This window comes from Pongo pygmaeus, chromosome 8 (genome assembly GCF_028885625.2).
Source record: "Pongo pygmaeus isolate AG05252 chromosome 8, NHGRI_mPonPyg2-v2.0_pri, whole genome shotgun sequence".
In the NCBI taxonomy this organism is placed as follows: Eukaryota; Metazoa; Chordata; class Mammalia; order Primates; family Hominidae; genus Pongo; species Pongo pygmaeus.
The window spans coordinates 88,645,582-88,671,342 of NC_072381.2; the positions used below are offsets into that span (position 1 = coordinate 88,645,582).

The window sequence follows — 25,761 nt, forward strand, 5'->3', positions numbered from 1 at the left end:
CTTCTAGGTAGAATGGTTAAAAGACTAATTTGAATTATAAAAACAGAGAATCATGACCTGTCAGTCAGTTTCCAGAGTTGAGCCAGTTTACAGACCCAGAACTCCTTGAATGAAGGGGAGGCCATGTCCCCTTGAGGAAGAATCCCATTACACTACCCACCAATTTATGCTGTTAATCTTTCTTCCATTCTTCTCCAAGGAGGCCTCCAGCCTTTTACCAAGGTCACTGTGCATTGGGGAAAGGGAAACGATCAGTCATTTTGGGGACTGCTGGACACTGGCTCTGAGCTGATGTTGATTCTTGGGGACCCCAAACTGTTGTCCTCTAGTTAAAGTAGGGGCTTATAGAGGTCAGATAATTAATGGAGTTTGAGCTCGGATCTGACTTATAGTGGTTATCCAGCGGGTCCTTGGACTCATGCTGTGGTCATTTCCCCAGTGCTGGAATGCATAATTGGCATAGGCATCCTTAGAAGCTGGCAGAACCCCCACATTGGCTCCCTGACTGGAGGGCTATTATGGTAGGAAAGGCCAAATGGAAGCCATTAGAGCTTCTTCTACCTAGAAAAATAGTAAATCAAAAACAGTATCACATCCCTGGATGGTTTGCAGAGATTAGTGCTACTATCAAGGACTTGAAAGCTACAGAGGTGGTAATCACCACATCCCTGTTCAACTCTCCTATTTGGCCTGAACATAAGACAGATGGATCTGAGAGAATGACAGTGGACTATTGTAAGCTTAATCAAGTGGTGACTCCAGTTGCAGCTTCTGTACCAGATGTGGTTTCATTGCTTGATCAAATTAACACATCTCCTGGTACCTGATATGCAGCCATTGACTTGGCAAATGCCTTTTTCTCCATTCGTGTCCATAAGGCCCACCAGAAACATCAGACTTCTCAGCCACTGCAGCACATTGCTGGGGGTGATAAGAAATCGTGTGGCCTGCCTTTCATGGGGAGATACCCTAGTTTCAGACTGAAGCTGTGAGGAAGAAGTCCCATGTTCTTGACTATGCCTGCATTATGCTGTGCTGAATAGGTTTTTGGAATGGGAGAAAGACAGGCTGTTCTTAGTGAACTCACTAAGAACAGTTTTCACAATTCTTAGTGAGATTTAGTAGGTTTTATTGAATAAATATTTTTCCACTTGCCATATGTCTTTAGAACAGTATTTAGAGACTATTTTAAAACTTTATTTGTATTACTATTATGATTATTAATATTATTTTGATACAAGGTCTCACTCTGTTGCCCAGGCTGGAGCGCAGTGGTGTGGTCATGGCTCACTGCAGGCTCGACCTCCAGGGCTCAAGTGATCCTCCCACCTCAGCCTCCCAAGTAGCTGAGACTACAGTTGCACAACACCACACACAGCTAATTTTCGTATCTTTTCTTTTCTTGGTATAGATGGGTTTCACCATGTTGCCCAGGCTGTTTTGAAACTCCTATCCACAAGTAATCTTCTGGTCTCAGTCTCCCAAAATTCTGGGATAACAGGCATGAGCCACTGTGCCTGGCTGAGACTTTAATTTTTAAGGTTTCTTTTTTAGCAGTTGTGATTGTTTTGCTGGGAGATGGTCAATGTAGCTCCTCACTTTGCCATTGCAGAAGTGTCTCTGCTATATGCTCCAATCCTGCTTATTTTTACTTTTTGATATATGTATCAACTGAAAATATACTAAGGGGTTATGTTAGTGTTTAATCTATTAATTTGCTTAAAATAATACATGCTAAGTATTAGTTGCAAATTTTGTATTTCACTCATTTTGTCATTTTTTTAGCTCAAAATGTTGATGGCCAGGTTTATAAACATTTATTTATGTTCCCCTCCCCACCATCCACTGCCAATATAGTTGACCAATGTATTAGTCTATTTTCAAGCTGCTGATAAAGACATACCAGAGACTGGGCAATTTACAAAGAAAGAGGTTCCATTGGACTTACAGTTCATATAGCTGGGGAGGCTTCACAATCATGGTGGAAGGTGAAAGGCATGTCTCACATGGCGGCGGACAAGTGCAGAGAACTTGGACAGGGAAACTACCATTTTTCAAACCATCAGATTTCTTGAGACTTATTTGCTATCACAAGAATAGCCATGGGAACAACCTGCCCCCATGATTCAATTGTCTCCTACCAGGTCTCTCCCACAACACGTGGGAATTCAAGATGAGATTTGGGTGGGGACACAGTCAAACCATATCAACCAATATCTGCCTATCTTAGACACATTTTCAGACCTTAACTGGAGATCTTTCTTTCTGTTTATCAGTATATAAAGTGGACATGGAGAACAAGCAGTGCTAAAGTATACATGTAACCTTGCAGATGAAAACTTTTGTGTCTTAAGAATAGGAAAAAAAAAATCCCCCCCCCAATCTTAAGTGGTTGCCGGGAATTTGATGTACTATCTCTGCTAATACGGTATTATATCACTTACTATATGTTGCTGAGTATTCCAGAAGTGAGAGTTTTATTGATAACAGAGGTGTAGTCTCTTTAAGAAACACTGCTTTACAAATAGATTTTTTTGCCTGAATTCTATTGTGCATTCTTCTTTCTAAATATTAACATCAATAGTAAGAGTTTAGTAAATGCATGCTAAGCACTATGCTGAATTCTAGATATGAACTCTTTCATTCTATCATCATGACAGCCTTGTGCCATTTTATCTGAGTATCAGAATGATGTCACTGAGACATAAATACCTTAAATCGTGCTCAGAGAGGATGTGGCTTATAAGTGAAAGAGTCCCATTTCATTCCTATTTCTTTTCACTCCAAAGCCTAAGATTTTAACTATTAAATTAATTCATTGAGCAATACTTTTTTTTTTTTTTTTTTGAGACGGAGTCTTGCTCTGTCGCTCAGGCTGGAGTGCAATGATGTGATCTCGGCTCACTGCAACCTCTGCCTCCCGGGTTCAAGCGATTCTCCTGCCTCAGCCTCCTGAGTAGCTGGGATTACAAGTGCACACCACCACGCCCTGCAAATTTTTGTGTTTTTAGTAGAGACAGATTTCACCATGTTGGTCAGGCTGGTCTCAAACTCCTGACCTCGTGATCTGCCCGCCTTGGGTTCCCAAAGTGCTGGGATTACAGGCATGAGCCACCGTGCCCAACCATTGAGCAATACCTTCTATTTGAATGCAATTCTGAAGTGTATTAAATATCTATTACCTCATCTGATTCTATATCTACTACATAAAGTAGATGCTTGAAGTATTTTTTATTTCATTTTATGATTTAGAATAGAGGTCTAGGGATACACGCTGGTTCCCTAGACCCTAGGTGGCTAAAAGTGAGAGAATTAAGACTAGCTTCTTAATCTTGCAGATACTAGACCTGGATTATTTTTACAAATGCACAGTTAACCAGAGTATAGTGAACGCTATTTCTCAATGTTTATTTCACAAAGATTAATATTTTCTCAAGGTAAGGGCTATATTGAATAGTTTTATATTATTTCTCATTTCTAGCAGTACATATATTGTTTATAATGGGCACCAAATAAATGTTTGTTTTTGTCTATTTAATTCAGAATATTGTGTGATTAATAGTTCCTAAATTGGATTACATATTTTTATCTATAAGTAGTGCTGTGATGTGTGGGGCTTAATGGACAATTGATCTCTGATAACTATGCTTGTTGTGTCTATTTTTTTGTTTGTTTTTCGTTTTATATACATGTTGTTTGGTTTTTTTTTTTGAGACGGAGTCTCGCTCTGTCGCCGAGGGTGGAGTACAGTGGCATGATCTCGGCTCACTGCAAGCTCATCCTCCTGGGTTCACGCCATTCTCCTGCCTCAGCCTCCCGAGTAGCTGGGACTACAGGCACCCGCCACCATGCCCAGCTAATTTTTTGTGTTTTTAGTAGAAATGGGATTTCACCGTGTTAGCCAGGATGGTCTCGATCTCCTGACCTCGTGATCCACCCGCCTCGGCCTACCAAAGTGCTGGGATTACAGGTGTGAGCCACAGCGCCCAGCCTGTGTCTGTTGTTTTTAAGGTGCACTTTCTGTCTACTTCTCTCACAGCTGTCAAGCCATTCGCTATGTACTGATTTCATTCACTGTTTGCCTGTGTCCGGGTAACTATTATTTTACATATCTGGTTTTTATATAGTGAAGGCTGAGAAATCTAACTAGTTAGAAAAGTGAGTAGGCTCTGAGGAAAGCTTTGAGAAAACCTTGAACTAAATTCTAAGAGTTTAAGTAAATTGCTTCATAGGTGTCCAGTTTTTCATAGTTCTAAAACAAAGAACAAATAAACTTCTATTTATATAAATCTGGACAAGAGATGTATCATGGAGAAAATTTTATAATGATAGAAATGTTGATTCTGATTTTTTTCTGTTTGGTTTGTCATTAAATGTTGAGGGCTGTAAACTGACCAAAGCCAATTGTCTTTCCACGATAATTAGATTCTAAGTATCAATAGCCACCAATAAGTAGTAGTGAAAGAGGGCCAGGATTCTCTGTCACAGCCTTCATAGGAAGGTTAGAAAAGTTTGTCTCAGGCCAAATACTACTATGCACAGGTATATTTATTAGCAAGTAAGATTTGTCCTTTCAGAGGCCTGACAACATTTATATTTAAGTTCAATTTGGGCAAACCAAACACTATTCTAGAGACAGCTCTCAGAGTAATGTTACAGTTAGTATTGGGCCATAAAAACTATGAATAATTGGGCTAAATTCATACTTGTGGAATCATCTTTTCAGCATCATTCCAGATGACAAAAGCCTTCCTGGTTTCATATAGTTTATTCATATAATCTCTTTTATCTTGAGCCATTCATGTTAGCAATGAATATTCATGTCCAATATTCATGAAGGTGATAAGCAAATCTTTTAATAGTTATAAATAAAGATAACTGAAATATTTATATCAGTGTGCCCAGAACAAACTGTTCCCTAACAGTCTTTTGGAAAGTGTTTAACCTAGGACAAGTATTCTGAAAATGTAGAATAGGACACACACACACACACAAAACTTTATTTTCTCTGTCAAGTTTGGAAGCAATTAATAGAGACACACAGAGTATATACAATAGATAAAAAGCATGTGGGGTTTCTTTTTTGTTTGTTTGGTTTTGTTTTGTTTTACTGTAAATTCAGTTGCTTCAAGTACCAGATGCAATTGAAATGCTATACTTCCTTCAGTACATTAAAGTTCGGCTTCCAGTCATAGGAAGTACAAAGGAAGGCCCTTTATGATACTGAGGAAGAATGTGCATACACAGAACAGAGCTCTGACTGAGTTTCCTGGACTTAGTTTATCCTCGCGGTCTTATAAATCAGGGAGAAGCCAGAATGTCCCATTCCCTCCCTTCCCGAGGTATGCATTTTCCTGCCTCCCAATGAAAACAGGAGCAGGGAGAGACCTGTGTCCACTTAATACCTTCCTTTTTCATTTTTCCAAAATTGTCTCATTCATTTTTCTCGTTATAATATATCATTAAGGCTTATAACTTTGCAAGGACCAAATTACAAGTAAATTAACTTCTTATTGTGTCACAACTAAAAATGCTAGGATATAATAGTAAACAAAGAAGACAAAATTTCTGCTTTTATGAAGGTTCCATTCTAATACAGAGAGAAGAAAATTAACAAAATATATGTGAGTTACGTGGAATTTTTAGAAGATGTTACGGGGAAAATGAAGGAAGGAAAGCTAGAGAGGAAGTACATGGGAAAATACAATTTGATAGTGATTATTTCACAGAGAAAGTGACCTTACAGCAAAGAGCTGAATAAAGTGAGAGGATGAGCCATGGTTGTATCTGAGGAAAAGTATTTCAGGTGCAAAGGTAAGACCCCGAAGTTTAGACCTGCCTGGTACGTTTGAGGAAGAAGAAAAATACTCCTCTTTACAGAGTAAAGTAAAAGAAAGAGACAGTAGTAGAGATGAAATCATTCAGTAATAGGAGAGGGATAGATATAATTACTCTGCATGAAATTAGGTGCAGTTAAAAATTTGAGTATAGCAGTGACATAATCAACCAAATTTAACAAAGGATAATTCTGGATGCTGCATTGAAAATGGTCTGTGGAGGAAGCCTGGGAAAAATTATGGAGAGTTGTTGATATGCTCTATCAGCACATTCTAGGCCTGGAGTGATCTTTCCAGAAATGATGAGAAGTGATTTCAATCTGGTTATATTTTAGTGGTTAAAAACTACATGATTTGTTAATGAATTGGATATGGAAGGAGAGGTAGAAGTTAAGAATAGGTATTAAGATACAGCTTTGAGCAACTGGAAACATTGATTTGTCATTAGCCAAAATTAAAAGACTGTTAGAGGAAGAGTAATTCAATATTGGCCATACTGTATTTGAAAAGACTTTTTGACATCTGCTCTGGACTGAATGTTTGTGTTCCCCCAAAATTCATATATTGAAGCCAAAATCCCCAATGTGATGGTATTCAGAAGTAGGACATTTGGTAGTTAGAGATACTTAGGCTATGAGAGTGGAGTCCTCATGAATGGCATTCAGTGCCCTTATGGGGAATGAAGAAACCAGAGCTCTCTGTTTCTACCATGTAAGTATAGAATGAGAAGACAGCTGTGTGCAGACCACGAAAGGTGCATGGGATCTGCTAGTGCTATGATCTTGACTCTCTCAGCCCCAGAACTGAAATAGAATTTTGAAGTCATTAGCATTTTACATATTATTTGAAACCTTGATATTGGATTAAGTTGACAATGACAGCAATGACAGACAAAGAGAGAGATTGACAATGAGCAAAAAACAGGAAGGATGATAAATAGTGTAGAATATGACTTTAACAATGAAGAGTAGCAGTTAATGCAGTATAATGCTTATGGTATAAGAATTAAAGCTGATGCATTTCCAGAAGAATAATCTGGCAGTGGCATTGAGAAACAAGAAGGCTACTGTGAGGCTCACCAATCAAACGGGATATCGGGAAATTAGGGTTCTTAAGAAGAGCTTGGTGTTGGTTCAAGCAAGCAGGTGAAGGGAACATTGAGATAAGTTTAGGACATAGGGGATTTTGCTAGTGATAGAAAATGAGTTTCAGAAGGCGTAGAATATGAATTATGATTCTATAGTTTGTAAACCTTGGCAAATTATTTAATTTTTAAGCTTAAGATTTTATTATCTGTAAAATAGGGATTGTAGTGCTCTCCAGAGAAGATTGTTTTGAGGATTAAATGAGATGGGATATTAAAAGTGCTTAATACATAATGGTAACCATTATTTGGATGCGTCATTTTGAATATTTACTTTAGTTCTAAGTTTATTTTGTTGATTGTTCTTTGAGCCCTGGACAAAATTAGAGTTGCAGGCTTATTTTAGAATTGATTAAGTCTCTTTGTGCTCCAAGCTTACCCGTTTTGTACAACAAAAATGTTTTGAGACTAAGCCTTCATAGAGTCTCCCTAAATCTAACGGAAGTCTAGATATTTTTCCTATTAAGGACTAATTAATTTACAGACACTTCTCTGGATGTGACAAATAAATTTATGTTCACTTTCAAATGCCACTTATTTTCAGCACTACCAGCAGTGATTCTGCTATGCCTTCTTAGCATAAGGCATTTTACTTTGCCTCCTGGGCAAAAGATCATTAATCCATACCAATATTGTAAGAAAAAGAGCTGTTTTGTGGCTCTCCTGTGTGCAGTTTCCCAACATCCTTTTATTTTCGAGCATATTTATATTTTTGTTGTTGTAGATTTAGCTACATTTCCAAGTTTCATATATGTTATATGTATATTCTATATAATATTACTCATTTTATATTGTTTGGAATATTTAATGAACTGACCTTTTACTTACACTTACTTCAAAATAACATTTTATATTATCATTATGAATGACAAAATAACAGTACTTGACATGAATAAAATATATTCATTAATTTTTATTTAAATATTATAACATTTTGTTAAAGGCCAAAAAATGTAATACCAGGAATGAATGTATACATTTTTTTGAAACACTGCTATACTGAATTGAAAGCTTTATTTGTTGCTCTCAAGTAGTTTAATAACATAAATCAGAACTTGTTTGCCTAAGTGAGAAAATCATCCAAATCCATTGATTTTTATCTATTTTAGAATCCCTAAGGGCAGTTACTTTGTCTTAATGTCCTGTGAAATGTGTAGAATCATTCCTTGCACATAAAGTGTACTCTACCAGATGGTATTTGATGGCTGTATTCATCTTTAACATGAACAGAAGATTAGTTTAGAGAAAATTTGTTTTCTTTTTCAAATTTTCCATTTGCCAGTGTCTAAGAACATTGCTTCCTTGGATAAATACTTTTGTTTCCCTATTGGTGCTTCTGAAAAATCAGGGACTCTAAGTCAGATGCTGCAAGTAATCTGGTTGAGTGGACTGGAAAGAGTAATTGCTTTGATTTTTAAAGGAATCATTTGTTCTTCAGGGAAAATTAAAATTAAATTAAATTAAAATTAAAGGAAACACTTGCTTTAATCTTAACCATGTTATTAACCATATATTAGCAAACCAGAGGCTAAAGTGCATTACTTGCCAGCTATCCAAAATACACATCATTTATTCGTTTAACCTGAGGTATTAAAGTGGTCAAAGTAAACTGAGGAGCTCCTCTTCCACATGCTGCTTGCCTCCAGACCTGACAACCTGCTTGCTGTTCTTGAAACTCACTAGGCCTGTTTCCACCTCACGGCCTTTATCACTTGTTCTGCCCTCTTCCTGGAATGTTCTTCCCCACATGACTTATTTTTTCACCTTTCACAAGCATTTGCCAAAATTTACATTTTCAATAAGTCTGTCATGATCACTTCCATGTAAGTGTAAATCCTCACCCTGCTCTCCATATATGTCCTTCGTGAAATATTTTGTAGTTGAGCAACATGTATAAAGATCTGAAAACAAAATATTCTAATTAATTTTTAACTTCATTTTCCTCCCCTACCATGTAAGTTGTATAAGGGCAGGATTTTTGTCTGTGTGGTTTACTGCTGCAGCCTCAGTGCCTAATACAGTGTAGATGCGCGATAAATATTTGTTGAATTAATGAGTGATTACTGTAAGCAGTAGTAGTATTCTCATTTTGTACTTGAGTGCATTGTCTGAGAAGAGATAGTACAGCTGAGGCTGAATCCAGGTAGCTGGCTCCAGAATCTCCCCGGTTAAACTCAAAATAAGCCCCAGAAAGATAACTGCTGTCATACTTTTCTCAGGCTTTGAAGAAGGGACTTGGATATGACTTGATTTATGAAAAATAAACACATAAAATGTTTTTTCACTAAAAGGAAGCAATTTATATCTCTTATATTATGGAAAATACTGAATAACACTATGCTCCCATTTTCAAGATGATACAGTTATTACTATCTCTAGATAAAAAAGATGCATCTTTCAATTAAGTAAAGTACAGAGAAATCTGGTTGGAATGATGGCAGAAATAGTAATATAATTGAAGTCATATGCATTTTCTATTTACCAGTAAAGTTACTATTAGGTTTAAATGAGACAAGACATGCAAAATTTTAATATAGTTTCTGACACATTATAAGCAGTTATTTTGAGATGGCTGGTTAGATTTGTATATAGAAAACATTTAAATATTGCTAATAGAAATATGTTTAGGGCACATATACACATGTAATCAAATCCTAATACTTGAAGGGTAAATGCTTCTGTTGATATTTCCAATTTTTCTTTTTATGGATTATTTCTCACCTTTGAACATTGACAAATAAAGATGATATTGTCTATACAAGTGCTAACTCATGTAATGGATAGATTGCAGAACTTTGTTGCAGATTACACCATTTCCTTTTGCTTTCTTGGCTGAAAAACTATAAATACTTCCTAATTATTATACCACCCCAGACCCTGGAACACCAATAAAGGATTGTGTGAAAAGATAAAACCGAAGAAAGGGATCAAATAAGACTTTTCTTTTAAATCCTAAGTCTTCAAAGTTTCCAATATGGGCATAACCTCACATAAGAATGAGTAGGCAAATTGTTGACATTCACAATCCTTAAAAGACTGAGGTATTTGAGTGGTCAAATAAAACTGAACAAATATTTCAAGCTACCTCTGGGATTGAAAGGAATTAACATAAAAATAATAAATATAAATAAAACAACACAATACTCACAGTGCTCTCTTCTTACATAAAGGATATTAAATATTAGAGTACATCTGATATAATAAAAGATTCAATATTAATCTGGACTTAAAATTGTTTACATGAAGCTATCTTGTTTCAGAATGCATTTCTTCTGGCTTTTATGAAACACAAGATTATAAAATGTTTCTCAAGAAAAAAATTAAAACAGCAACCACATATCAATAAACAAACCAAAAGAACGTGATCATATCTATAACAACATAACAAGTAAAATTTATTGACCAAGAGAAAAACAACAGAAAAAGTTCAGTGTAAGCTTTTGGAGGTTAAGATATAGTCTCCAGATATAATTCTCTGATTCTTCAAAATGTTAGCTGAGTATCATTATTTGTGGTTCCTATCTAGCAAAGAACAGAATACAAGGGAAAAATTTCAAGCATCTACTATCCATTTCATTGAGTGTATTCTTAAAAATTTGTTTGCTTCTTATTTTCTACTCCTAGGCTTCCATTATGACTAACTCAATGAGATATAAAATTTTGGATTTTGACTAACATGGAATATTTCAAAAATATTTTACTCTAGCTAATTTATTACTTTCTTCTTCATTTACTAATTTTATTCCATTTTATTTTAGTGTGTATGGCATGGGGAGTGTGGGGAGCTGGGGGAGAAAGCAATAGACTTTACTCCGAAGAAATAAAAGATTGGCCTGGAAAAACAAGTACTTTTGTCTGCTGAATTAAAAATTGACCATTGTGAGGATACAAGGGAAGAAGCAACACTTTAGTAAAATGGTCACTACCATAATCCATGAGGAAGATGGTGGTAGAGAAGAAATTCAGACACAGCCAGATACAGCAGATATTTTAGGTAAATCTAGTGGGATCTGCTGATGGGTTGCATTGGAATGTAAGAGTGAGCCCTCAAAGTGTAGCTATGAGCCCCGAGAAAGTAGGAGGATGGAGTTGCAGGTGTTTACTGAGATAATGAAGCAGTGAAAACAATAGATTATTATTTGAATTTCTTTTATTTTTTGGGTATGTCAAGATGGAAAGGAGATCTAGATTTGGGGTTTTTAACCTTTTAAATTGGGGAGGCTTATTATTATTCATCTAATGTGGATCCATGTGGGCAATTGGATACACATCTGTAATCCAGAGGAAAGGGCTAGCCTAGAGATATGACCGTCTTCAGCAGATAGACAGTATTTATAGCTACACTATTGAATGAGATGACTAAATAAGTGAAGTTCAAGGACCAGCCTTTGGAACGATCCAATATAAAATAAGTCTTATAAAATGAGGAGAAATCAGCAAAGGAAAATGAGGAACTATAGTTGATAATATGAGGATTGAAAGCAGGACAATATGATGTCATAGGAGCCATGTGAAGGAAGTGTATCACTTTTATGAGAGACAGATTAAATAATCTTGCAAAGCTTTTCTTACAGAACCTGGCACATAGTCAATATTCAGTAGTTTGTTACTGACTGAAATATTATTTTCAGTTTCCCTTGATTCTGTAGTTTATGTGGTCCAATAGAGGCTTCTGGCCATCAATCCATTGTGGTAGCTGATAAGGACGTTCTGTGAGCAGGACTGCGTGATCCATGTCAAAGCCAACTGATCTACCAATAAGAACAGTATGTTCCTGCCTGTCTGGGCAGGGAATTTCACACTCAGCCTCCTATGGCTGGGGCAGTTATTATCTAGTCACTGAAAGAAACTCACATACTTATTCCGCTCTCAGGTCCTGCTAACTCCAGGGCAGTTCATGTCTGTGAAGAGGCTGGTGTTTCTGCCAGGCTAGTCACCTAAAAATAAAATACATCTGAAACTTTATCAGATATTTTCCCCCTTTGTAGCATCATGCATAGGCAGATCATTCTCTCAACTCTCTGATAGCATCCAAATTTCTTTCTTTATCCATGTCTTTTTTTTAAAATTATTATTATACTTTAAGTTTCAGGGTACATGTGCACAATGTGCAGGTTAGTTACACATGTATACATGGGCCATGCTGGTGTGCCGCACCAATTAACTTGCCATTTAGCATTAGGTATATCTCCTAATGCTATCCCTCCCCCCTCCCCCCACCCCACAACAGTCCCCAGAGTGTGATGTTCCCCTTCCTGTGTCCATGTGTTCTCATTGTTCAATTCCCATCTCTGAGTGAGAACATACGGTGTTTGGTTTTTGGACCTTGAGATAGTTTACTGAGAATGATGATTTCCAATTTCATCCATGTCCCTGTAAAGGACATGAACTCATCATTTTTTATGGCTGCATAGCATTCCATGGTGTATATGTGCCATATTTTCTTAATCCCGTCTATCATTGTTGGACATTTGTGTTGGTTCCAAGTGTTTGCTATTGTGAATAGTGCCACAATAAACATATGTGTGCATGTGTCTTTATAGCAGCATGATTTATAGTCTTTTGGGTATATACCCAGTAATGGGATGGCTGGGTCAAATGGTATTTCTAGTTCTAGATCCCTGAGGAATCGCCACACTGACTTCCACAATGGTTGAACTAGTTTACAGTCCCATCAACAGTGTAAAAGTGTTCTTATTTCTCCACATCCTCTCCAGCACCTGTTGTTTCCTGACTTTTTAATGATCGCCATTCTAACTGGTGTGAGATGGTATCTCGTTGTGGTTTTGATTTGCATTTCTCTGATGGCCAGTGATGATGAGAATTTCTTCATGTGTCTTTTGGCTGCATAAATGTCTTCTTTTGAGAAGTGTCTGTTCATACCCTTTGCCCACTTTTTGATGGGGTTGTTTGGTTTTTTCTTGTAAATTTGTTTGAGTTCATTGCAGATTCTGGATATTAGCCCTTTGTCAGATGAGTAGGTTGCGAAAATTTTCTCCCATTTTGTAGGTTGCCTGTTCACTCTGATGGTAGTTTCTTTTGCTGTGTAGAAGCTCTTGAGTTTAATTAGATCCCATTTGTCAATTTTGGCTTTTGTTGCCATTGCTTTTGGTGTTTTAGACATGAAGTCCTTGCCCATGCCGACGTCCTGAATGGTAATGCCTAGGTTTTCTTCTAGGGTTTTTATCGTTTTTAGGTCTAACGTTTAAGTCTTTAATCCATCTTGAATTAATTTTTGTATAAGGTGTAAGGAAGGGATCCAGTTTCAGCTTTCTACATATGGCTAGTCAGTTTTCCCAGCACCATTTATTAAATAGGGAATCCTTTCCCCATTGCTTGTTTTTCTCAGGTTTGTCAAAGATCAGATAGTTGTAGATACGCGGCATTATTTCGGAGGGCTCTGTTCTGTTCCATTGATCTATATCTCTGTTTTGGTACCAGTACCATGCTGTTTTGGTTACTGTAGCCTTGTAGTATAGTTTGAAGTCAGGTAGCGTGATGCCTCCAGTTTTGTTCTTTTGGCTTAGGATTGACTTGGTGATGCGGGCTCTTTTTTGGTTCCATATGAACTTTAAGGTAGTTTTTTCCATTTCTGTGAAGAAAGTCATTGGTAGCTTGATGGGGATGGCATTGAATCTATAAATGACCTTGGGCAGTATGGCCATTTTCAGGATATTGATTCTTCCTACCCATGAGCATAGAATGTTCTTCCATTTGTTTGTATCCTCTTTTATTTCCTTGAGCAGTGGTTTGTAGTTCTCCTTGAAGAGGTCCTTCACATCCCTTGTAAGTTGGATTCCTAGGTATTCTATTCTCTTTGAAGCAATTGTGAATGGCAGTTCACTCATGATTTGGCTCTCTGTCTGTTGTTGGTGTATAAGAATGCTTGTGATTTTTCTACATTGATTTTGTATCCTGAGACTTTGCTGAAGTTGCTTATCAACTTAAGGAGATTTTGGGCTGAGATTATGGGGTTTTCTAGATATACAGTCATGTCATCTGCAAACAGGGACAATTTGACTTCCTCTTTTCCTAATTGAATACCCACTATTTTCTTCTCCTGTGTAATATCCCTGGCCAGAACTTCCAACACTGTGTTGAATAGGAGTGGTGAGAGAGGGCATCCCAGTCTTGTGCCAGTTTTCAAAGGGAATGCTTCCAGTTTTTGCCCATTCAGTATGATATTGGCTGTGGGTTTGTCATAGATAGCTCTTATTATTTTGAGATACGTCCTATCAATACCTAATTTCTTGAGAGTTTTTAGCGTGAAGCGTTGTTGAATTTTGTCAAAGGCCTTTTCTGCATCTGTTGAGATAATCATGTGGTTTTTGTCTTTGGTTCTGTTTATATACTGGATTACATTTATTGATTTGCGTATATTGAACCAGCCTTGCATCCCAGGGATGAAGCCCACTTGATCATGGTGGATAAGCTTTTTGATGTGCTGCTGGATTCGGTTTGCCAGTATTTTATCGAGGATTTTTGCATCAATGTTCATCAAGGATATTGCTCTAAAATTCTCTTTTTTTGTTGTGTCTCTGCCTGGCTTTGGTATCAGGGTGATGCTGGCCTCATTTTATCTATGTCTTTTATAAGAGGATCGAATGACTCACTGGAAAAAGAACTGATTTGATGTTTTTGAAGGTCAAACTCCAGACCTCAGTGCCATAAAACAAGAGCATCTTTATTTTGGGCAAGAGAAACTCAGAACTCAAAGTCAAACTATGTGTTTTCTTCTCCAACTTGGGTGTTGAAGGGAAGAAAAACCAACAAAAAGGTTAATATTTATTGAAAGCTTACAATGTACCAGATATTAGTCTATGTGCCTTGATATATATTATTTCAATTAAACCTCTCAACATCTATTAACATTTGTATTGTTATATAGTCCTCGTTTTAGAAATGGATACACAGAAATAATCACATAGGACAACTGGAGCCCAGTTTTGAAGTCATGCTTTGTGGCTATAAATTCAGGATTTTTAACCAGAAAGTTAGACTGATTTGAATTATTATCTTGATATATTCTGAACAGAAAAAGAAAAGAATATACATTAAACACTTTATCGACACTGTAAACATAGTTTAGCACTTTTGTGTGTGTGTGTGTGTGTGTGTGTGTGACAAGATCTTGCTCTGTTGCCCAGGCTGGAGTGCAGTGGCATGATCTCAGCTCATTGCAACATCTGCCTCCCGGGTTCAAGCAATTCTCCTGCCTCAGCCTTCCAAGTAGCTGGGATTACACGTGTTCACCACTGCACCTGGGTAACTTCTTGTATTTTTGGTAGAGACGGGATTTCACTATTTTGGCCAGGCTAGTCTTGAACTCCTGATCTCAGGTAATCCGCCCACCTTGGCCTCCCAAAGTGCTAGGATTACAGGCTTGAGCCACTGTGCCCCGCCAGCAGCTTTTATTTAAATTATAAACAGACATATAAAATAAATTCATTAATTAAGTTAATTAAATAAGTAAACCTTGGGAAAATGATTATTTCCACACCAGGTGGGATTACATATTCAGAAATGGATCAGATATGAAGTGTTTGATTTTACACCTTGCCATTAGGCCATGCTTTAATCTTTGTTCTTTAACAGTGTCATGGACATTCTATGCTATTAGTTTCAAGCTTTTATATTACTCTGTAATGAGTGGGTGCCATATCAATTACTTGATAATTGAATTATGTTTTCTCTCTGAAGGCAACTGATCGAGAGGGAGATGCAATAACATATGCCATTGAGAATGGAGATCCTCAGAGAGTTTTTAATCTTTCAGAAACGTAAGTTAAAAATGATTTCCTACCTTAAAAAAATGTACAGCAATGTACTGTTAGTAAGAAAGCAGATTTCTAATCAGAGACTTTCACCCTTTTTGTTTTCTATGAATTTTAATGGTAGCTGGGAGGATAATTCTGAGCCCAGAAATATTACCCAGGAGACTGTTTTTTTTTTTTAACATTTTTACTAGGTAAAATCTACTGAGGTGGAAACATTTCATTGGAAGGCATAACTGGGATTAATTAGATCCTTTTAAAGTTGTCAGCTGCTGATAATGACAAGGACCTTACTACAAAGGGTTACTTAGCACCAAACTGTGTATCCAAAGGGAGTCTTGTAGGCAAGATGGGTTACAAACACATCCTTCAATTTCAGATTAATATAGGTATATTTAAGAAAAAAAAGAAAATGAAATAAAATACATGTTCATGCCAAACTTCTTTGAAGTCTAGATCAGTGTCATTCTACTTATCTCTCTGAATACATCTGAGATATTGCTAATGATAACTATTGAGAAAACTGGGAGCAGGCATTAAAAGGAGGCATTTAGGACTTCAGAGAAACTGTATGCTTCCCCTTTGCAATAGCAAGGTAGCTGTTCTGCTGTCACATGTGGCTGGTTTCCAAAGAGCTTGGCACTTCCCTGATATTTCCTGTGTACCTGTGAATAGTTTTACTTTCAGAAAGAATAGAAATGTAAACTTGGCCAATGATTATAAAGTTAAAACTTTGACAAATGAATGCATTGCCACGTCAGACTCAGGAACATGTGGGGCATAATGCCAAAACAAGAGAACCATGTGCTGGTCAATTAGTCTTCTCAGAAATACCTGAAATTTCACGTTAAATAGAATTTTACAAACATGAGTTAGTAATGCCTGGGAAACTATAGACAAGAACAGTATTTTCCACAGAGAAGTAAACTTCTATTTGAAAAATAAAAAGCCTTAACTGTTTTCATTTTTATCCCATAGGGATGTAGAAATCAAAAATTAGCTACAATTTACAATCATCATTAAAGAAAATAAAAATGTTAAAGAAAAACTTTAAGCAGGGCTGTGTAGTATTAGCATAAAGATAGATATATAAGTCACCTGGACAGACTTAAGAATCCAGGAATAACTCTAGTATTTATGGTCAATTGATTTTCAAAAAGGGGCCAAGATAATCCAATCAGGAAAGAACTTTGTTTCAACAAATGAAGCTGGGACAACATGCAAGAGAATGAATTTGAATTTTTATCTCACATCATTCACAAAAATGAACTCAAAGAGGATCATAAACTGCAATATATGAGATAAAACTGCATTCCACATAGAAGAAAATACAGAAGTAAATCTTCATTATTCGGATTAGTCAGTACATTTTGAGATATGACACAAAATGCACAAAGATTAACGATAAAATTGATAAATTGGGTCTCATCAATTTTTAAAAATGTATTTCAAGGAGCACCATCCTAAAGTGAGAAACAACCTACAATCAGAGAAAATATTTTAAAATAATGTATATGGTGTGAAACATGCCTCAAGAATACATAAAGAACTGTTACAACTTAATAAAGAGAAATAATCTAATTAAAATGGGCAAAATATTTGAATAGACATTTCTTTAAAAAAGGATATGTGAATGGCCAATGAGCACATGGAAATATGATCTTGATCACTGATCATTGGTCATTAGAGAAATGCAATTTAAAACTGTAAAGAGATTTGACTTCATACATACTTTGTGTCTGTAGTGATAAAGAAAGGCAAAACCAAGTATGACTAAGAATGTGGAGATATTGAAATCTGCATAAATGTATGCGGCCATGTAAAATGTGCATGTGTGAGTTTGTTTTTGCACTGCTATAAAGAAATGCTTGAGACTGAGTATTTTGTAATGAAAAGATGTTGAATTGCCTCACAGTTCTGCAGGCTATACAGGAAGCATGATGCTGGCACCTGCTCTGCTTCTGGGGAGGCCTCAGGAAACTTACAGTCATGACTGAAGGCAAAGCGGGGAGTCAGCACTTCATATGGCCTGAGCAGGAGGAAGAGAGAGGGAGGGGAAGTGCCACACACTTTTAAACAGGCAGATCTCCTGAACTCTATCAAGAGAGCAGGACCAAGGGGGGGTGGTGCTAAACCATTCATGAGAAACTGCCCCCATGAGCCAATCACCTTCCAGCAGGTCCTATCTCCTACACTGCTGACAATTCGACAGGAGATTTGGGCCAAGGACATGGATTCAAACTATATGAGTACACTTTGGAGAACTGGCCTTTTCTCCAAATGGTAAACAGAGTTACCGCATAAGCCAGCATTCTGCTCATATGCAAGAGAAATGACGTGCATCTACATAATAGTTTGCACAAAGAAAGTTCATAAAAGAATTATTTATAATGGTACAAAAGTGGAAACAAGTCAAATATCCATCTACAGAGGAAGGAATAAACAAAATGTTGCCTATCTGTAATAATATAATATTACTCATCAGTAAAAGGTAATGAGGTACTGAAACATGCTACAACATGTATGAACGTTGAAAATATTATGCTAAGTGAAATAAGTGAGGCGCAAAAAGAGTACATATTATTTCATTTGTATAAAATTCTCATAATAGGCACATCTATAAGACAAAAAGTTGATCAATGATTGCCTGAAAATGAGGAGTGGGAGAGAATGGGGAGTGACCGTTAATAGATACTGTGTTGAAAATGTTCTACAAGTGATTACGGTGATGATTGAACAACTCTGCTATTATGCTAAAAACCACTGAATTGTACCCTTTAAATTGGTGGATTTTATGATATCTGAATTAAAACATTAACAAAGCTGTCAACAAAAGAAAAAGACAACAATGAAGTTTTTACCTGCTCTGGTAAGCAGGAAGCCCAGGTCTCTTAAGAATTTCTATTCCTGTTTTTCCCTTGATGCCAAGAGATTTTTCAATTGCTGATTGTGAAATCTAATGAGCTACTAGTTTTGCCAAATAAATTATCTAAATGCACTGGTTTCCTATATCTCTAGTGCTCCTCTCATCTCTGCATTTGGAATGAAAAAGATAATGGCTGGATCACAGAGGCTCTTAAAGGTGTAAATTATGTCAATGCAAAATCCTTTTAGTCTAAATTGACCATGATTCTTAATGTTAAAGCTCTTAGGTCAACCTGGACAGACATCTCCTTAAGACACAAACTGCTTCCAGGAAAGCTAAAGCAGAACATGTCCCTGTAATGGTTGTGTGATCCCTTTTGATGTTCATTCTTGATTCAGGGTCCTGTACACTGGGCCCGTTGCCTTCTATCCTATGGTCACTTTGTTTCCACCACCTCATTCCTGTTGTTCTCATTGATATTTATAGAGTAGCCTGAACCACTAGCAATACATTTCAATGCATTTGAAATGGAGAACAATAACTGATATTTCAACTGCCACCTTCTTTGAAACTTCCGAGATTCATGTTCAAAAATTTGAACCACCACTTCTCTATAACTTTCAAGGATATGAACAATCCAGGTACCGCTATAGTTTGGATATTTGACACTCCAAACCTCATTTTGAAATTTGATGCCTCATGTTGGAGATGGGTCCTAATGGGATTTGTTTGGGTCATGGAGGCAGGCTGCTTATGAATGGCTTGTTACCAAAGGCAATGAATGAGTTCTTGCTTTATTCGTTCCCACAACAAATGGTTGTAAAAAAAAAGAGCTTGGCACCACCCCTCCTTTCTTGTTTCCTTTCTCACCATGTGATCTCTGCACACGCCAGCACCCCTTCACCTTTGGCCATGAGTGGAAGTTCTCTCAGCCCCTCACCAGAAGCAGATGCCGGCAGTATGCTTCTTGTACAGCCTGTAGAACTGTGAGACAAATAAACTTATTTCCTTTATAAATTACCCAGCCATAAGTATTCCTTTATAGCAACACAAATGGACTAAGACAGGTACGCTAAAAAAATAAACAATGTTCTACCTCATCAGACACTTCAATATATGCTATTTGGGTTATATTTTATATCTTAAAGCAAAATGAAAAAATATTTACATGTCTATTGTATACTTTAAATACCATATTATTTTATGCTATAATGCAAATTCTCTCAATAAGCATCATTATAATACCATTACTTTACTTTCCTTTTATGAAATAAAAGTATGCCAAAATTTTCTTGTATTTCCTTTAAAAAATTAGTAGTAATGAATAATCATCTTAATGTCAGTATGTGTTTGCAAAGTACTGAATGATTATTTTAATAAATTGGCTTGGTCACACAGCCAAGAAAGAAACTGGGTCTTTAAAGAAAAAGTGTTGGTTTTTTAAAAATCACAAACATTGGTTATAAAAATCATTCAGTGTCATATATTAAGTGGCCATATCTGTATGATTCTGTAATACAATGCATTATTCCAGTATCTTTTCATAGTGTCTGTCTTGACAGTGGCATAGGATTTAGCAAATATTCACTCAGCAATCATCCCCAAATAAGTACACGTTTAAATAAGATATATGGCAACTTCCCTTATAAATATGATGGCCTAATGGTATAGTTATTTATTAAGGGAGGTTGAGGAAATGCCATCTCTCAAATATTTATGGATTGTTATCACTGAAGCATGGGGTCTGTGATGCCAACACTTAAAATCAGTGCTAAACAAGAGAATTTCAAAAATTATCTCCATCTCTGGTCCAAATTCTATTAAAATTTTTTTTCTTCACTTGCATTTTAATTTTTTCTTTGGTGATTAATTTGTTTTGACATTACGTGTAATGCTCAATTGTATTTTTCATATCAGTTTGAATTTTATGATTATATTGAAAATTAAATAATATGTAAGAAAGATGATATTTATTTTATTCCCTGACAGCTCAGCTCTACTTTCAAAATATAAATCCAAATCAAACTATTTCTTACACTTCACTCTACTACCTTAGTTCATGCCACCATCATCTTTTCCCCAAACTGCTATCAATACCTAGCTCCCTTTATTAGTATGTTTTTGTTAATTGCTAATTGCTATTTAATATGAAACGCCATGTCAAACCTGAAGCAACCATACATTTTAAAGTATACTCTAATCTCTCTAAATATCATTGTAAAGCCTGAAACTCAGTGCCCAAAAGCAACATGATAAATCTGTCAAAGGCTCAGACACCTGCAAGTATAAATGTTCTGTCACAAGCCGTAGAATTTTTAACAAAATTTTAAATAAGCAAAGCCTATACATCATGAAATATGTGAGATAATCTTAGTTTATAATGATGCTGCGTCGGTATTTCCTAATAAACAATGGAATTTTGAAAAACAGTTACTTATAGAAGCAGGTTTTAAATTCAGTGGCTTGTTTTGTTTGGAAGTAGATATCCTCTACTACTTTCTATTTACATTGTTTAATTTTTTTAAGACTGGGTATTACTCTGTTGACCAGGCTAGTCTCAAAAGTCTAGGCTTATGTGATCCTCCCACCTCAGCCTCCCAAGCAGCTGGGACTACAGGTGATAATTTTTTGTTGTTGTTGTTGTTTTGAGATGGAGTCTTGTTCTGTCTCCCAGACTGGAGAGCTGTGGTATGGTCTCGGCTTACTGCAACGTCCGCCTCCTGGGTTCAAGCGATTCTCCTCCCTCAGCTTCTCGAGTAGCTGGTACTACAGGCACCCGTCACCACACCTGGCTAATTTTTTGTATTTTTAGTAGAGATGGGGTTTCACTTTCCCATTTGACAGAAGGGAAAACTGATAGCACAGAGCTTTTAAATAAGCTGCCCACAGAACCTGTAATCCCAGCTACTCAGGAGGCTGAGGCAGGAGAATCGCTTGAACCTGGGAGGTGGAGGTTGCAGTGAGCTGAGATCATGCCATTGCTCTCTAGCCGGGGCAACAGAGTCAGACTCTGTCTAAAAAATAATTAAAAAAAAAAAAGAGAGAGACAGGGTTTCACTGTGTTAGCCAGGATGGATGGTCTCCATCTCCTGACCTTGTGATCCGCTTGCCTCAGCCACCCAAAGTACTGGAATTACAGGCGTGAGCCACCGCGCCCGGCCAAATTTTTAAATTGTGTTTGAACACCATTTTTATGGTTAGGCAAACCCTATTTTCTAAAATAATTGAGTATGCCAAGCCCAAAAGCTTGGTGATGGAAAATTCTCTGCAATATAATTTATATAATTGAGGCAAAATTCACATAGCACAAAATTAACCATTTTAAAGTGAACAATTCAGTGTTGTTTGGGAGATTCAGAACTCATGCAACTACCAACTCTGTCTAGTTCTAAAATAGCTTCATCACTCTAAATAGAAACCCGAACCCATTTGGCAGTTGCTCCCTATTCCTTATTTCCCTTAGCCCTTGGCAACCACCAATCTGTTTACTGGCTTCATCAAGTTACCTACTTTGAATATTCTACAGAAATGGAATCATACAATGTGTGACTATCTGTGTCTAGCTTCTTTTTTGTAGCCTAATGTTTCCAAGATTCATCTGTGTTGCAACATGTGCAAGTAGGTCACTACTTTTCATGGCTACATAATATTCCATTGCATGCATATACAACAATTTGTTTACCTATTCATAAATTGATAGACATTTAAGCTGTTTTTCTACCTTTCGGTATTACAAATACTGCTGCTGTGAACATATATGTACGTGTATTTAAGTACCTGTGTTCAGCTTTTTTAAGTATATACTGAATATATTTGCTGGGGAATAGTGTAATTATATGTTTTTAACCATTTAAGGAACTGTCAAATGTTTTCCACAGTGATTGAAGCATTTTATATTCCCACCAGAAATATATGAGGATTCTGATTTATTCACATTTTTGCCAACAATTATTTTCTTTTTTTGTTGTTGTTAGTAATGGTGGTTATTTGTTTCTTTTTTTAAATATAATTATCATAGTGAGTGTGAAGTGATACTTGGTTGTGGGTTTTGATTTGCATTTGCCTGATGACTAATGACATATTTTCATATGCTTTTTGATTATTTGTATATCCTATATATCTTCTTTGGAAAAAATGTGTATTTGAGTATTTTGCCTATTTTTAAATTGGGATTTCTTTTTGATGTTAAGTTGTGTAATCCTTTATATATTCTGGAAATAAGACTCTTACCAGATATGTGATTTGTGAGTATTTTCTCCAATTATATGCGTTGTTTTTTTTACTTTCTCGGTAATGTCCCTTGATGCACAAAAGGTTTTTTTGTTGTTGTTGTTTTGACCAAGTTCAGTATATCTATTTTTTCCTTTGCTTCCCATGCATCTGGTATCATATCTAAGAATCTATGGCCAAATCCAAGATTATGAATATTTACCTCTAGTTTTTATCTAAGTGTTGTTTACAGGTTTCAATTCTTGTGTTTAGAAAAATCATTGATCCATTTTGAGGTAATAGTTGCGTATGAAGTGAAGTAGTCTAACTTAATTCTTTTACATATAGATTTTCATTTGTTCCAGTGCCATTTGTTGACAGGACTATTCTTTCCTTTTGAATGGTCTTGGCATTCTTGTTGAAACTCAATTGACTGTAGATGTGTGGGTATATTTATGAATTCTCAATTATATTTATTATTCTGTATTCCTCAGTACACTTTTGAGTGCCTGAATTTTCCATGAAATTATTTACCCAGACTTTCCTGGCAAGTTTTTGGCACTCTATTATATGCCTCAAGTGTTTGTGGGCTATCCCCTGCCTTACAATGTTTCTGAGGAATGCCCACTGCTTTTCTGCTTTGAGTGATTTCCAAGTTTGATGAAACAAAGATAAGTGCCATGAATCATTCCTTCAGGCAGTCTCCAGACAGATTAGAATAGACCCCCACAGTTCTTTGTGAATAAGGGTAGCTCTGCTCCCTCCAGAAACAAATACCATAGTGTCAAACTGGGAATGTTCACCTATGTTTTCAAGGCCGCTCTGAGCCAGTGAGATTGTAAGATAAAGACAAGTCAAAATGCCACAAGGTTCTTCCACCATATTTGATTTATCTTTTTTTAAAAGAAATTCTGCCCTCATCCGGTTGCTATAAACCTGTGATTGTTTTCCAGAGTTTCATCAAATTTGCTTTTGAAGGTCCCTGCTTAATTGTGATTTTTTGATGTTTTGTGGCGAGACCATCTCTTGGAGCTGTCTTCTCCATTTCCGCTGACATCACTCCTGGGAAATGTATTTTCCATCCTATATAATTTTAAGTAGCAGTATTATTGATGCTTTATCAATTGAAGAAGCTTATGTATTTTTAATATGTGGACTTCTAAGGTGTATTGCATTACTAAATGTACCCCAATGTATCCTGGCCTGATAGCCTCCATCTAGCTGGTAATAAGACTTTTTGTGAGCTATTTCTTGGATTTAATAAAAGGATGCACATGTATACCCATAAACTAGCCTTTCAGCTATGAATCCCAAAATACCCTGCCTGTTTTTCTCCCCTTCTGCATTGCCCAAATATACCACACAACTGCCTACAACATTGAGTCACAAGGCCCGCATATTACATAAAAACTACCTCTGTAATAATCACCAGACCATAGACAATTAGCTGTGTTTAAAATGGCCCTAAGTATGAATATACTGTATACTATATTGTACACAGCATATAGTATTTTTGGAATAATACATATAGTGTTATATATTCTAAGTAGTATATATAGAGTATACATATATATGTATTCCAAATACTATATACAATTGGGAGGCGATATAGATTATTTATAAGAAACCATTCCTTGTCTCAAACAATTCTGAACATGCTGAGGAATAATGGATCTTTTCTCTGGAAATAATCAAAAACAAGATAGATATTTTTCTTCCTGGAATGAATTAAGCAAAGTTTTGTTATGTTTTGTTTCCTGGAAGGTAGGAAATCAACTCAGTTATCACGTGAGTTTTGTAATTCATCGTAAATATACAATATACTTTTTAGTAATTTTCTAATTTAATGTACAAGGAGGAATATAGATAATTAACTGAGGGAAGAAACGAAATGAAAATGGTAACTCAATTTTCTTTCTTTCTCTTATTATACCATGGCTAGGTCTTCAGCTTTCCTGTTTCTTAAGACACTTGTGAATAAGCCTCAGAAGAAATACATGTCTTACTTTTCTCATTTAATGTAATTTTAAAATGGGATTATCTGGACCTTCTGTACTGTAGGAAGCTGGTCCAAACTTAATTGTTGTGAACATGCTCTGGAAACTGGTTTTCAATTATTTTGACAAAACATTTTTAAAATGTACAGGAAGCAAAGTCAGTTTTTCATGGGCATGCCATAAGTTCAGAACTTTTTAAAAAGTCAATGTCAGCCGTCACAACATAATAAGCAAATGGAGTAACTGTGATTCTTATTTTGATTCATCGGCTTTGACTCTCTGTACTCAACTACCATATGTGATATGAATTGTTTAAATTTTCTTTACAATAAAAGCACTTACCTTAAAATGAAAGCATTTTATCCATTAGAAACAATTTATGTTTTGGACTTGATACATATTTTAATGTCGTCTTATATTCAGATAAACTCTCCTACACAGTGGATACTTGTTAGGCTCAATTAAAATGTGTACAATATCAGATGTAAAATTTAAGAAATAAATGTAGAACCTACATTAGAGAGCAAGCCAAACTGTTATAAAATAAATTACATGGGTGAATAAAGTCTTAAATATTTGGAAACATTTATTCTGAACAGTGAAAAGATAAGGAGTAAGTATTAAAAATATTCTAAGTGCAATAGTTTTCCCAAGTGCTGTTAATCTCCCATTATATGTCAGTTAAATTAAGAAACAGCTAAATTTCCAAAGAGTAACAAAATACTAAAATTGTTAGTGTAGCCACAAAACGGATTTTAAACAAATTATAAAATAAGAACATGAATTCTAATACAATTATATTTTCTTAAAAAATGTAAAATATGCAGAATGATTCCTCTTCTGAAACAATCATGTATTTAAATGTAGTTATAATAAAGTACAAAAAGAAACATTACAAAAAAAATAATTTCTGTAATTTTAAAAAATTCTATTT

General features: G+C 35.9%; 1 protein-coding gene across 4 annotated transcripts in view; it reads left to right on the forward strand.

Moving 5' to 3' along the window:
* PCDH15 (protocadherin related 15) overlaps nucleotides 1-25,761 on the forward strand; it is a 1,016,126-nt gene that overhangs the window by 713,437 nt on the left and 276,928 nt on the right. For all 4 annotated transcript variants that reach the window (XM_063669967.1, XM_063669968.1, XM_054435813.2 and 1 more), the window contains exon 16: nucleotides 15,682-15,761. In XM_063669967.1, the coding sequence (XP_063526037.1) occupies nucleotides 15,682-15,761 (80 nt within the window). The remainder of the gene's footprint in view (nucleotides 1-15,681; nucleotides 15,762-25,761) is intronic.